Below are 15,315 nucleotides of genomic sequence, written 5' to 3'. Positions count from 1 at the left end.
CTATCTTCATCGTGCTTATTTTATTAACACATTTGTGATATTCTTAATTGCATTTACTTTACTTGTCATGCACCACAACTGTTACATATCATACACTGTCAATTAATTCAGTCCATTTATTATAATATATAACCCCATTGGTAATATAACATGCTGCATTATCCCATGAAGACACAGACACAGTGAGTTTGAAAATATAGTTTAATACAACATATACTGTATTCATAAAGTCTGACAAAGCTGGTAAGAACACAAGGTATTGTCACCTCCCACAGCCTCACAACTAGGGTTGCAGCGGTATAAGATTTTCATGGTACGATAACAGTCTGAAAATATCATGGTTGCACGACATCATGGTATATGGTATTACACAATTATCATTAGTTAAAATAATCCTTAAAAGAATGAAAACACTGTTTTTTGTTCAACAAATGTTTTATTATAATTGAAACTTCAAGTGTTTTTAAAAAAAAGAAGTATGTGTTAAGTATCTTTTCTGAAAATAAATTTTTCAATACCATAGATAATTAAATGTACACGGTATGATAACCCATCAATTTTCATACCGCAGTATACTGTGAAACCTATATAACGCTGCAACCCTACTTACAAATTCAAACATACTAAAAACATTTAAAAAAAAAACTAGCCTATAAGACAGTACCTGGTTATCCCACCAAACATGGGTAAACCATGCACATACATTTTCATAATTAACTGTATTGATTTACATTCTATAACAATTGCAAGGGCACCAATATTAGGACAGTTTACAGTACTGACAAAAGAAATCCAGCTTAAGATGCATGGTTGTTGTCACTAGTCATCCTACACTTATCTTTAATAGTTTGGAGAAAGCCATCAAGTCCATAAGATAAAATGTGACATGCAAATTGGATGTGCCTCTCTAGTTTTGTCAAGTCTTAATAGGGACAGACGAGGTTACTTGGTATATCATCTCAGCAGGTTTGTCTGGTCCGCTTTCAACTATGTAACAATCATCTTCCTTATCCACATCTGTTTTCCCATTCACAGGAGCCGGCCCTTGCCCTTTATCCAGAACGACAGCCATGACTTGGTTTTTCTTCATGTTATCAGAAGCTGAAAACCCAAGTTTTCTCTCACCATTCATCTGAACAGGATGTAGGCTCGTCACCGGGGTCACCCTCTTGAGTTTGTTATTCTGTTTGCCTTGCACATGCTGTGCCATAAACTCCTGTGCTTTGACACACTTGTGCCTCTGTAGCAGCTGGGGAGTTTCAAAAGGAAGATAACAGACTCGACATGGGAACCGATTTGATGCGGAGGATGTCTGCATTGGTTTGCTTGATACACCTGATCCAGATTTTGTGGCCATCTTGAACTGCATGGAGTGTGTGACAGGAAGCCCCCAACTGGTTTTATTGTATGCACTGTGATTCTGACCCTTGGCCAGCAGGGATGGAGAGACATGAAGCCCCTGATTGCTTTTATTGTATGTACAGATCTTCTGGTTTTTGAACTGCAGGTTGGAAATCATGAGAGGTGCCCGACTGCCTTCACTGGCTGCCGTGGGATTCTGGCTTTTCAACTGTAGGGAGGAAGTGGCACAAGTCCCCTGAACACTTGGACTCCTGTGTGTGCTGGATTCATTTCGATTCTTAAAATTCAGTGGTCTAGCGGTGATGATTCTGAATTTGGTAGCGGTGTTGGGTGCCTTACAAAAATGGAAGCGAGGCACCATCTTCTTGCTGGAGAGCAGCAGCCCACATCCTATACAGCCAGAAACTTTATCTGTGACATGAGTGCTGTGGTGGGAGATGAGAGAGGTCTTTGTCATAAAACACTGCCCACATTTACCGCAAGTGTAAGGCTTTGACTTGTTAAATGTGCGCACTGTTTGCAACAACACAACAGGCTGGTAAAGTGTCCAAAGATCCACTGTTGGTGCACCCACACCTGCAAAAATATTTTGCATGTCTTTTTCATGGGGGTTAGGATTTGGGAGCAAAGATGCTTGTGACATAGAGCTGTACAACTGAGGCACTTGTGAAATCTGCGCAGACTGCTTGGGAACTTGTGGGAAACATGCTGATGTAATGGGGGCTTGCAGCATAGGCTTCACTGGCAAAGAAATTGATGGCCCATTGTCGAATTTAGGGGTCTCCCAGACAACTTCACCCGTCCGTAGTCTTTTCAGCTGCTTCTCCTCTTCTATGCGCTTCTCAATTCTGCGCTTCCTTATTGTATCATGATCAAGCACTTGGTGTCCCGGTTCGTGTGTGGTGCTGTGCTCCAGCATGTCCTTGTATTCAGCAAATTCAGTTCCACAGGAACAGATGTGACTTGCAGCAGAACAAAAGTGTTCCTCCAGGCATTTACGATTTGCAAATATCTGCTCACAGCTGAAGCAAAACCGTCCGGCATCCATCAAATCTCTACTCAAGCCATCCTCCTGGACATTTTGCAGTCTTTGCTTTCCTCCCTCCATCCTCAGGCTATACACGGATGTGTTCACAGTTTATGTACAGCCCTCGGAGATCACCTTTCCTGTTAGAGACAGGTTTTGGAATTAATGAAAGCATTTAACAGGATATAACTACAATGGTCAAATATTCAGTTCAGTTATACCTCATCATTTAATGGTGATTATTACGGACTCATGAACTAGTTATGCTAATCGCTACGTACAAATGCATTCAAAGCTAAGGAGAGACGACTGTTGGTTTTTTTCCAAAATCATTTAACATTAACGTTACAGCTTCCTTTGGACATTTGCTTGTCTCTGAAATAAAGTTCAAACTTCTGAGACGAGCAAATACTCTTTAATTAGCTACGATTGTTTCTTAAAATGACGTTAACGTTATACATCCCATAGGTTGTGAAATACATACCGTAGTCACCCATCTAATTAAGACGGGGATATCTGCTACACTACTACCTCTCCGATACAACTTAATATTTAGAAAAGTAAGGTGACGTTAGCTGGTTACGTTTGACAATTCATAACGTTTTTTTTTATTGAACGCGCCCTCGCCTTGATGCAAACCTACCATGCTAACGTTAGCCTCAACTAGCTCATGAACAATAACGTTAGCTTACCTTCACATGGATGTCAGAGTGTCGTCCGCTTAATATTCTGGTATATATTTGCAAAACAACGTAAACAGCTTGTCGATTGGCGTATTGTGGGACATTCAAAATCGGGATAATTGCCGGTGTTCCAAACGAGTAGCTGGCGGTTAGCCCATTAGCCACACCAAAAAATAAGAGGAAAGACCCCACTCTTGTTCTACGGATGGCGCGCTTCGAAAGCAAAACGTCCGGGTTTTGAGTCGTTATACTGACCCCTGTCGACGGGAGTTTATGATTCACCTTTGCTTTGATGTGATTGCTGCGGTAGTCATACTGGCTGTTTTTTTTTAGTCTTCACTAAACACAAAGAAAAAATAAATAACACTAACACAGCTTAGCAGTTCTTAACCTTGGAAACAGCCATTGATAAAACAGTCTCAACTCAGTCTGCTAATGAGGAGGACTGCGATACAGCCGAAGGCTCCTGAGCATGCGCATAAGTGGACCTTGAGCTCTGGCCACTAGAGTATGGCAAAACAGCATTTTAGGATACATCTAGGCCTTGGTAGAGTGAAAAAGGCTATTACAACTCGATTTCCCTGCTGTGGTTCAATAAAGGTGTATCTTATCTGACTGCTTATTTGTCAATGCAAAAACGTATTTAGGACACACTTATTGTCATTATATTACACTCTACACAACAACATTGCGAGTGCCCCTCCCCAAAAGAAACTTTATTGCACACATCCATATGACATAAAAACAACAACATTCATTCAACAACCATTCATCATAAAACAAGGGCAGGTAGTTTGTTATAAAAATAAAGATATTGCACAGTTCTTAATATATAATATTACACAGATCAGTAAAATTAATGTAAAAAAACAAAAATAAACAAGGCAACAAAAATGGAAATTTGGGGTGCAGAGACATTACATGTGTAGATTTAGAGTCTGGATAGCCTTAGGAAAGAAACTGTTCATTAGTCTGGTGGTGGCCATGTAGTGTCTCCCTGAGGGCTGGAGATCAAAGAGATGGTGGCCAGGGTGAGAACTGTCTTTAACAATGTTTTTTGCTCCGGAAAGGTAGCAGGTGTTGTGCTATGTGTCCTGGAGTGAGGGGAGAGGGCAGCCAATGATTTTCTGTGTGGTGTTGTTGACCCTCTGAAGTGCTTTTCTGTCTGCTGCTGAGAGCCAGCATACCACACTTTGACACAGTATGATGATGCTCTCTATTGAAGAGTGGTAGAAGGCTGCCAGCAGCTGGTAGTGGTAGACCAGGAATGTAAAACTCTGAACTCTTTCCACACAGTCAAGGGTGAGTTCTTTTGTTTCATGCAAAATTCATTAATAAACATAACACGTGGCATCATTGCATAAAATTGAAATTGTAAAGTCAGGGGTTATACTGGTGTTTGTTGATTGTATTGTATTTCCCTACTAAATGAATAGCAAAAAACTATAGCTTTTATAAATCACACGGCTACACTGGGATTGAAGTTCCCTCAGAGGATGTGTAAATCAATCAACTAATCTATTCAATTCTCTACCAGTTCAGTGTTTCTACATTTAGCATAGTTTTCCTATACTTTCTTCCCCCTTTACACAAAGTAGTGATGACACCAGTTTTCAATCTGAGTATAGCATACTCTGGGTATGCATCACATTTCAGAGGCACGGACAGATGTCTAGATGGTTTACAGTAGTGTTACATTTAAATTATGATATCCAAAACCTACTGAATTTAGTTTAATACAAACATTTTACATATCAATACACTTACTTACACTTTCCCACACCCAATGTTGAAAAAGGTTTCTTACTTTTGTCTTAGGGTTTCTTCTAAATCTTATTTATAAAAAACTATACAGTATAAGGCCTCCTTGTTAAGATGGGAAATAAATGATCATTCAGTTAAATCAACACACAGGATGTTTTTTTTGCTTATACATCTTACTTTTTACTAAAATCGTGGCTAAATTAACCTGCTAGGGGCTGTGCTAAAGCCCTATTACTCATTATGCTGGGTGGTAATATGATTCAAATACAAGTCCAAATGAGACTGAACAAATAAAAGAAAAAGTCTTCAAAACAGTGGCTCAAGATCAGGTAATAAAGTATGAGCCACCTTAAGGCCCTTACCATGTCAGTTGATGCTTTACTTTAAATTGTACATACTCCTGAATATTCCCAGTTAAAACAACCAAAGTAAGCCTGGAGCTTTTGGGGGTCCCGTGTTTTGGGGCCACAGGGCTTTTGCCTGCTTTGCCCAGTTGGTAATCCAGCCTTGACAGAGAAACAATATTTCATTGATTAGTTTGCATACTGCCCACACATAATCTGGTGGCAAATGTACTCTATTAAAAACTCTAAAATGCACACCATGAACTTTGAAATTAAATCCTAAGTAACTATACACTACAATCTTGTGAACATAGCAAATTGCTTATTAAACACTTTATATGTGGTCTCCCGAGTGGGTCAACAGTAAGACAAAATACCTACATTTACTTGTACAATAATACTGTGTTAAAAGCCCAATTATCAAAATATATCATTGTTTAGTTTTCAGATTTGACTATGGATACTTGATTGCTGCTGCATTTATCAGAAAAAAAAACATTTTACTTCCTGGAACTTTGAGCTTGGCCTTATCCAAAAAGTTTCATTTATGATGAATACTATTTTACATTTCTATTCAATGAAAATGCCCAACTCACATGATGAGTGAAAGCTAAAGCACACAACATGGATAGCTGTAAAAAGACATATTCCAGGCTTGCAGTGCTTTGAAGTATTTAAGATATTAGAGCCCATATCACACAAATTGATAGAACGCATGTTTCACTTATGGGTAGGTTTATTAACACCATGAACAACAGGATACATTACAAAGTCTGTGATCAAAGTTTGATTACCTAATACTAAGAAACATTTACAGGCTAATGAGGGAATGTAATAAAATTGAAGAAATTGATAAAGCCAAAAAGGTTGTTTTTTTTAACATTGGCCACGCTACTACACACTCAAGAGTTACTTCAAAAATAAACATTAAGAGCACCCAGATAGCTCACTTGGTAGAGCAGGCGCCCATATATAGAGGTTTACTCCTCGACGCAGCGGGCCTGGTTTCCATTCTGACCTGCGGCCTTTTACTGCATGTCATTCCCCCTCCCCTTTCATTTCATCAGCTGTCCAGTTAATAAAGGCCTAAAAATAATCAAAAAAATAAATAAACATGTGGAGCTGTACAGTGTCAAAATAAGCGGTAAACCCCCCCAAAAGTATTACAATTGGCATCAATTAAGCCTCATTAGTAAATCTTGAAAAAAAGAAGACGTTTTTAAAGCCTTGAAGTTTGTTTTTGCTTTTTCCAACATTTTAAATTGTAAAATTTTTCTTCTACACATTTTCAGCGCTATTTCTAAGTCCCATATTTTCTGCTATGAAACAAAAATTAAAAAACGGGTCAATATGACCCGAAGTCAACACAATGGTTAAGTCAGCTGTTACTGTGTTTTTGGCTGAGTGTCTCCAGCCATGATGCGATGAATCCTCCTGCGGTGGTTTTTGAGTGACTTTAGGTTTGGGTATGTACCCTGACAGACATCGCATCGATAGGATTCAGACTGTTTGTGAGTAAGCAAGTGTTTCTGCAATCCGTCCATGGTGCCAAACCAGCGAAGACAAACAGGGCAACGTACAGGCTTAATGGCTGGCTTGCAAGCCCCACTCCTTTGGTGAAACATAAGACTAATTGTGTTCGGGAAGTCAGAGTTGCAGTGGGAACAGCGATAGGTTTTGGGTGGGTTGGCAGGATTCGTAGCCCGTCCACCTTTGCATCGATTCCAGGATACGTGCCTTCGAAGGGAACAGCGAGAGGAGAAAGTGTTGCCACATCGTGTGCAAACAATCCGCTGCTGCTTCTTTGTTGGATTTGGAAGCTGTTCTTTGCGTGGTTGCTTCTGTGGAGGCTGATGCGCTAACGGAGATGGCAGCTGCTGCTGCTGCTGAGGGGGCTGTTGCTGAAATCGAAGTAACAGAGGTTGTGATCGTTGTGGTTGTAGTCCCTTCAGCAGCTGATGATGAGGATGCATGTGGATCTGCAGATGAACTTCGTAGTCGGCCCAGGAACTAACAGTCTCTCCACAAGTCGGACATGTGTAGGATTCCTGTGCATGCTTCTGCAGATGCTCCAGGAGAAGCCTTGGAGATGTAAATCCAACCCCACATTCACACGTCACCCTTCTTGGAAGTACTGAGGGCAGTGACATGATGCCCCAGTTGCCTCCATCATCCTCCTTGGTTTGACAGTCTGATGCATTGCCCGTCGTACTCTGCTGCAAAGTCCCTCTATTCACCTGCCCACCACCGGTCATTGTTCGTTGCAACTGACATTTCTTTCTGTGTACCATCATGTTATCTTTGCGGTTAAAGGTCTTCCCACAGACAAAACAAGCAAACATTGGTTTCATATTGTTGGCAGCTAGTGGAGTGGCAGCCTGACTACCACTCTGTGCTACAATCCCAGGTCCACGCGGCCTAAATCCACACAGCCGTAAATGGCGCCTCAAAGTAGATGGCCGACTGTAGGTTTTCTGACACCATTTACAAGGGTAACGTTTCACGCCATCTCTGACAAAATAGCGCAGGCTTGGTGGCGCCGTCTCTGCATCGTCAACTGACACAGACTTCTTCATCTCTCGGTCATTACCAGCTTTCCCTGTAGAGGGGAGAACCTCCATTTCATCATCCAAGGGCATTGTCCACTGCCCTTCATTACCATCTTCATTATCAACTGCTGCTGCATCCCAGCTGTCTGCGTTTGTCTCCATCTTTGGAGATTTGGGATAAAATGGTGAGAAGCTTTTTGCTGGATGAGTCCAGGCCAACTGTGAAACTGCAGACTGCTCTGAATTTGGAGAGGTCACCTCTACCTTGATGCGACTAGTAACTTCAGTGCCCACAGAAACACTTTGGGAGTTTTGAAATCCAGATTTAACCTCTGCATCTGTTCTGACTTCACTGTTTGATCTCAATACTAGCCTTTTCTGATTGGAGGGACTGGCCTGCAGAGAGGGTACTGCTGACCCTGGGCCCTGGCACTTGTGCATTTTGAGGTTCCACCTCCGTGCGTAGCTGTGCTTGCACAGTGGACAAAAGAAAACTTTTTTTGAATTGTTTAGACTATGGAATGGCACTATTTTTTGGGCAAACGGTAATTTTTTTTTAAAAGAGCTTGATGGCTGTACGGTCTTGTTTCCTAACTGAGGGCATATGTGATTGTCAGGTAAGGGCAGCCGCCCAATGATAAGCTGTTTGCAGCGACGACAACATTTGATCCTCTCTTTTTTGTGCAAGAAATGATGCTCTGTCAGTTTGTCCAAATTTTGAAAGACCCTTCGACAGCGGCCACATTGAAATCTCCCATATGTGCCATTACTGCCAGCATCCATGAGCTTTTGACGGGTTTCAAGAACCACAACAGGTGAAAAAGTCTTCGTCAGACAGACAACCTTCTTCTTACTAGACTCAAGAATTCTGCTGATGGATGGAGCATTTGTCTTTATACCGGGTTTTGCTAGCAGCCGCCTCAACTGTGCAATAGAGAGATCATTGATCGAGGACGCCTCTGTTTTCGCTACTGGTGTTATATCAACAGGGACAACTTCTTGTTTGGGGATAACTATCTTATCATTTTGAGTCGGAGACGGAGGATGTGGAAAGCGCTTCATGTATGCTGATGCCAGCAACTTCATTAGGGAGTTATTTTTGGGTAAACTCTCACCCTTTTCGCTGCTGGGAACAGAGTTTGTTTTGTCCTGCAAATGCATGTCCTCTACAGTCTCTGGTATTTGCTCTGCTGCAGCCAATATGTTCTCAAGTTGTTTCTCACCGTCTACTTGAGGGGGTGTACACTGGCCTTGAGGAGGTGTTACTATGGCAATGCTATCCCCCAGGCTTACATCTGCTTTATGGTCTGTTAACGTGGGTAGTTCGACAGCTGGAAACCTTGAGGTAGAGGGGCAACTAAGGACCAAACCAGGCTGGGTTACAGTTGGAATGAATGATACATGCTGGGTAGGCAAAACATTATCACACCCTGTGTCACCAGAGAGAACACTATTACTATCCAGAGGATGCATTAGCTGTGGTTGAGAGACATGTGATTGCTTATGCTCCAGCATAAGATTAAAGTCCTGAAACTCCTCTCCACAATTACAAATATAAAAAGAAGATGAAGGGCACTCAGGCGAGAGCGTCTGTGAACTGGATGAGTCCATACTTGCAGGCAGTGTTTCATGTGGGCTGATGTTAGGCTGAGGAGGAGCAGGGACCTTGGCGAGTTCATTAGCATGGGTTGCCTGATGTACTAGCAAGGAGGCCAATCCAGTGAAGGTGGCTGAACATGCCACACAACGATACACTTTGGGGGATGAAGTACTTCCCTGTAACCCAAGCATCATGGCAGCCAAAGGAACAAGTCAATCCAGGTGTTGTGGTCACGCAAGGAAGTCTCCTGTGAATCACACAACACACACAAAAATGCCATCACCAAGTGAAAATAATTTTTTTGTACATTCGTTGCAAAAATACATGTTTTCTCTTTCTACTCATTCTAATAGCATACCTGTATACGTCTAAGTAATTTCTCATTCATTTCACTATTAAAATGCGACAACTTTCATTTCACTTTTAAATGTGAAAACTCGTTTTAAACATGGTCTCATGTATACCAATGGAAAACAAAAGGAAAACGTGAGAACTAGAGTCATATTGTGTTCTTTACAGTATAATGACAATTTGTATTAAGCTATATGACGAGCAAGATGGTTTGTGTGATGAGACATTACAATTTGCCATACCTACAAAACATTGTTAGATGGGTTTTAGCAAACATGGTCTAGCTGGAACAATGCTTAAATGAGAATTCCGGTCGATTTCAACACGTAGCTCTGTTGTTTGTAAATTTGGAGTGCTGTCAGTAGCGAGAAAAACGAAAACAATCAGTGTTGCCTACACCGTGTTATCCTCCTGCAGTGTTAGCACCCAGGAGGCTGAAACCGGGCAAGTTTTAAACATGCTTTTAGCCTCTTAACATGTTTGAAATGTCATTACAAGTGCCTACCCATGTGAAGTGATTCCTTCCGAGTGAACACAGTGAATCTGACTACAGTAGATGTGAAAGAAATGCATAAAATTTGCTCTAATTCAGCTCTGTTTAGTTCTGGTGTTGAGACAGCAAGGCGTGTGCTTAGGGACCGTCTACAAACTACAACACCGAAAAGAGATGCTGCTTTTTATTTTTCTCGCTAACACTCCAAATTTACAAACGGAGCTACGTGTTGAAGTCACCCGGAATTCTCCTTTAACCAGATCCCTTTCAAAGAGCCCTAAACTGTAGGCCTGTGATAAATATGAACAAAAGCCAACGCTTCTTAGTCAGTGCCTGTATTTTCTCCCAGCATCCAACTCGACAGAGCACCCGAGTGACGCCTTGGATTGCAACATAAAGAGACACAGCCCCACCAAGCTGTGGATTTACGTCCCAATTACACTGGCTTTGTATAGCATGTTTTAGCCTTGCCATGACCATATGCATTTCCACTTTTATTCACACAGCAGGGAAACATCATTCAGACCTGTGATACAGCTCTAAAAATGGCCAAACCAGGACTGTCTTAAACAAGACTTTTTGTTGAACAAAACCAATTGGGAAGACGTCATTAGAGCTGGGTTGATTTTCGGTTTTACTAGTCTAGTGGACGAGGCTAAACTGATTTGATTTCATGCTTACCGGCTGAACCGACATTTTTCACTATTAAGTTCTGACCTGAGTGATCGGATCACAAGTGGACAGCTCTAGGTGTGTGCGTTTTCACCTGTGTGTAGAATGTGTCTCCAAATGCATCCTCAGTGACCACTTATGATTGGAGATCCCTCCCCCCCGCTCTGTATGCAAATAAACACGTACATTATTTCCGTTTGCATATAGGCTGGTTTTGTGCGTTTATAACATCAGTTATAGGGGGTTACTAGGGCTGCAACAACAAAGATATTTAAAAAAAAAAAATCTATAAAATTCGATAATTAAAAAAGTTGGCAACGAATTTCATTATCGATTCGTTGTGTTGCACAACTATTACACCACTCGGTCGCGGAGATAAAAACAAACAAACATTGAGTTGTTGTTTTTTTTAGCACAGAGCGAAAGCAAAGAAAAAAAGAGCAGAGCGGGGGTAGAGGAAATACGGAGAGAGACCGGAGAGACCCGTAACGTTGTTCCAAAACACATGGCGGAGGCAGATAAATCAGTACGACCCAAGTCATCCAAGGTGTGGGAGCATTTCACACTAAATAAATCGAAAACGTTAATTTCAAGCGACACGGCATGGCACGGGCGCACTACGGTGATGAGTCAGCACCTAAAACGTAAACATGTTGGAGTCCTTGATGAGGAGGAAGGGAGTTCAACAGCAGGGTAAAGTCACTACACTATCCTACTTCTGTTCCGTTCTGAAGTGAGGAACGTAACGTCCCTCCAGTAGCTCTTCTGGTGCTGCTGTTTACTCGTTATCCAGCTGACTAGCATGACAAGCTAGCGTTAGCTCGGTAATAAAAGTAGTAAAGCAGGGGTGGTATAGTTTGCAAGACTAAAGACACGGTTTTATTCACTCGCCTTTTTTGGCCCATTTATTTTTTAAATCTGTTGTGTAAATCATGTATTCTGTGCTTTGTCCCATATCAGTTATTGTTGACAAATATATTAGTGCGTGCTGTATAAATGAACTTAACTTGCACTTACTACAATGATGGTAATAATTTAATGAATAAGCTTCAAGTGTGTGTGTCTCTGCGTGTGTGCGTGCGTGCGTGTCTGTATCTGCTCTTTGGGTTACTTACCCTTACACAACTATTAACTAAAACAACAGGTATGTAAGTAAGTATTGAGTTGATGTAAATTAATGCTTTTGTTTTTTTTATCCGATTCATCGATTAATCGAAAAAATAAGACAGATTAATCGATTATTAAAATAATCGTTAGTTGCAGCCCTAGTGGTTACTTTCACATAAATCAAGTGAAAAATGAAAAAGGCTGCCCACAGTCTGTCTGGGTGCCAGCCATATACTGTAGCCTATATAAAAAGGGTGCCGAAATAAGGATGGGCGCTTCACCAAGTTTAGGTACTCGTATTTTCTCATTCTGTTGCCACAATTCGGAAAGGCACAAACACAAATCATTCCTTTTCCACAATAGATCAACACACGTTATTCTTACTCCAAGCTTCTTCCCTTGTGAACACCTCCGATCTTCACTCTTCACACACTACACTACTGTTTACCATTTCCTGCAACAACTGAATTCCCATGGGACTTCAGCACGCGAGACCAGAGCTAGCCTTCAGTAACGCTATTACTGTGCAAGCCACAAGCATCCTTTGGACCGTTTCCATGTAGTTACATAGTCACGGATATTGTCAGAACCACTACAGTGCTCAATTAACTATTTTTTAGGGGGAAATAAAATTCAAGTTTTCGTCGGTAAGGCATGACCTCCGTGATAGACTCTTCTGGGCTTTTCGGTGAAGCCAAGGAGTTGAAAACGCATCTTGTTGTTACTTAAGGGCCCTGCTCATGATGCACAGAGATTTTACTTTCATTTTGTGTCTTTTAAGAGGCACAAAGGCACTCTTTAGAACATGCCCCACAACTGGCATTTTAGCTAACTGAATTGGCTGCAGCAACTTCAGTTTGCTAGCACCGATTTTGGTCGTCCCCCCCCCTATCGACAGTACTCGGTGACATCTAGCGATCAAGATGCAGGTAAAAATCGGCCGGATTTCTGCTTTAAACCCTTAAATTTGACCATTTTAAGTTGACATGAACGGTGAAGAGAGCCTTATTTGCGGCTTGCATTATCTGAATGTAAGCAAATGACAACGAACTAACGTTAACGCAAACCACAAGACATAAGGTGGACATGAACACAACACCGCACAATGAAGGAAGCCACCATAATATTGTAGATCTCAAGATGCTACGTTTGCTTGAGACTGCTGACCACATTGCTTAACGTTACCCATAAAGGGATGCTGTTTTATTAATAACACACTCTACCGTAGTAGTATCTACATAGTATCGTTTTTTACAAACTAGCGAATGATGCTAACGAGCTTCTCACATGAGCATCTGCTACATTTACTAGCTTGGCATCTGAGCCAAATTTTACCATACACAACGCCGAGGTCTTGTTTAAATATAGGCTATTGCTAGAAAGCTAACCAGGGGGAGGTGGCCGGGCCACGTTCCCGGGTAAGGCCGAAGAAAAGAATAACTGAGGCTAGCAAGCTAGCTACCATGACCTATGGAACTGCTTCTGCACAATAACCAAGCGATTTGCTATCTTCATGTAACGTTGACCTACTCACCAGCCTCAGGAGCGTTAGCGTTTTCCTCAAATTGAAGCCACAATGACTGAGCAGGAGGAGACGAAATGGCTCTGAAGACATCTGTCATAAACTCTCATGGGAAACGCGGCTCCGCTCAGCTCTAAGGGGAACAAATGTGTGATGCTGTGCCAGGAAGAAAAGCACCGAGCCGAGAGCTGCAGCTGGCGCGGAATGGAACAGCGCATGCGCACTTAACCCAAGCCCTTCTGGGCGGTGCGCACATGGATGTATTAAGAGAACGGGTGCGCATGCGTTTTCTAGGATGGCGAAGGCATGAACCGCCCTACTCTACTTCTGATTGGCTAGTATTTGTTGCTTTCGTTGGTTAGGTATATACACAAATTGCACATTTTATATACACAAATTATATATGTATACATACATACATATCTATATATATCTATATATATATACATACATATCTATCTATCTATATATATCTATATATATCTATATATATATATACATATATACATACATACATACATACATATCTATCTATATATATATATACATACATATCTATCTATATATATACATACATATCTATCTATATATATACATACATATCTATCTATCTATATATATATATATACATATCTGTCTATCTATCTATATATATACAGTGGGGGAAATAAGTATTTGACCCCTTGCTGATTTTGCAGGTTTGCCCACTTACAAAGAATGCAAAAATCTACAATTTTAATCATATGTACATTCTAACAGTGAAAGACAGAATCCCAAAGAAAATTCCAGAAAATCACATCATATAAATTTATTAAAATTGATGATGATTGAACCATCTGATGAGGAAAAACAAGTATTTGACCCCCTGGACAAACAGCATGTTAATATTTTGTAGAAAAGCCATTATTGGCCAGCACAGATGTCAAACGGTTTTTATAGTTGGTGACAAGGTTTGTGCACATTTCGGCAGGGATGTTGGCCCACTCCTCCCTGCAGACAGCCTCCAAATCATTCAGGTTCCGAGGTTGTCGCCTGGCAACTCGAATTTTAAGCTCCCTCCAAAGATTTTCAATCGGATTCAGGTCTGGAGACTGGCTAGGCCACTCCAGAACCTTGATGTGCTTCTTCTTCAGCCACTCTTTTGTTGCTTTGGCGGTGTGCTTAGGGTCGTTGTCGTGCTGAAACACCCATCCTCGACCCATCTTCAGTTCTCTCACTGAGGGAAGGAGATGTCGGTCCAGAATTCCACGATACATGACCCCGTCCATCCTCCCCTCAATACGATGGAGTTGTCCCGTCCCCTTGGCTGAAAAGCACCCCCAAAGCATGATGTTGCCACCACCATGCTTGACGGTGGGGATGGTGTTCTTTGGGTTGTACTCTGTGTTCTTTGCCCTCCAAACACGACGAGTTGAGTTGAGGCCAAAAAGTTCTATTTTGGTCTCATCTGACCACATCACCTTTTTCCAGGCCTCTTCTGAGTCGTCCAGGTGGTGAATGGCGAACTTCATGCGGGCCTGTACATGTTTCTTCTTGAGCAGGGGGACCTTGCGTGCGCTGCAGGATTTCAATCCATGACGGCGTAGTGTGTTACCAACCGTTTCTTTTGTAACTGTGGTCCCAGCTGCCTTCAGTTGATTCATCAGTTCCCCCCTTGTGGTTTTGGGATGATTCCTCACCGTTCGCATGATCAGGGACACCCCACGAGGCAAGATCTTGTGTGGAGGCCCAGACCGAGGGATGTTGGCGGTGGTGTGGTGCTTCTTCCATTTCCTGATAACTGCACCGACAGTTGATCTTTTCTCTCCAAGTTGCTTTCCGATTCTCTTGTAGCCCATCCC

The 15,315-nt window shown here is 41.7% G+C and overlaps 2 protein-coding genes across 2 annotated transcripts; both read right to left on the bottom strand.

The window, feature by feature from the left end:
• Positions 1-183: 183 nt before the first annotated feature.
• LOC114556559 (zinc finger protein 585B-like) lies at positions 184-3,508 on the bottom strand. Its single transcript, XM_028579541.1, has 2 exons — positions 3,082-3,508; positions 184-2,529 (listed from the first exon to the last, which is right to left on the bottom strand). Exon 2 carries the CDS (start codon positions 2,468-2,470, stop codon positions 917-919), a length of 1,554 nt encoding a protein of 517 aa, XP_028435342.1. The 5' UTR covers positions 2,471-2,529; positions 3,082-3,508; the 3' UTR covers positions 184-916.
• Positions 3,509-5,898: 2,390 nt separating this feature from the next.
• LOC114556544 (zinc finger protein 423) lies at positions 5,899-13,717 on the bottom strand. Its single transcript, XM_028579518.1, has 2 exons — positions 13,487-13,717; positions 5,899-9,576 (listed from the first exon to the last, which is right to left on the bottom strand). Exon 2 carries the CDS (start codon positions 9,521-9,523, stop codon positions 6,566-6,568), a length of 2,958 nt encoding a protein of 985 aa, XP_028435319.1. The 5' UTR covers positions 9,524-9,576; positions 13,487-13,717; the 3' UTR covers positions 5,899-6,565.
• Between the last annotated feature and the right edge of the window lie 1,598 nt (positions 13,718-15,315).

This window comes from Perca flavescens, chromosome 6 (assembly GCF_004354835.1).
Source record: "Perca flavescens isolate YP-PL-M2 chromosome 6, PFLA_1.0, whole genome shotgun sequence".
NCBI lineage: Eukaryota > Metazoa > Chordata > Actinopteri > Perciformes > Percidae > Perca > Perca flavescens.
This window is presented reverse-complemented; position numbering and strand designations above follow the sequence as displayed.

Excerpts from the sequence above, each read along its gene's own strand:
- LOC114556544 (XM_028579518.1), bottom strand. The coding sequence starts at position 9,523 with ATGATGCTTGGGTTACAGGGAAGTACTTCATCCCCCAAAGTGTATCGT.
- LOC114556559 (XM_028579541.1), bottom strand. The coding sequence starts at position 2,470 with ATGGAGGGAGGAAAGCAAAGACTGCAAAATGTCCAGGAGGATGGCTTG.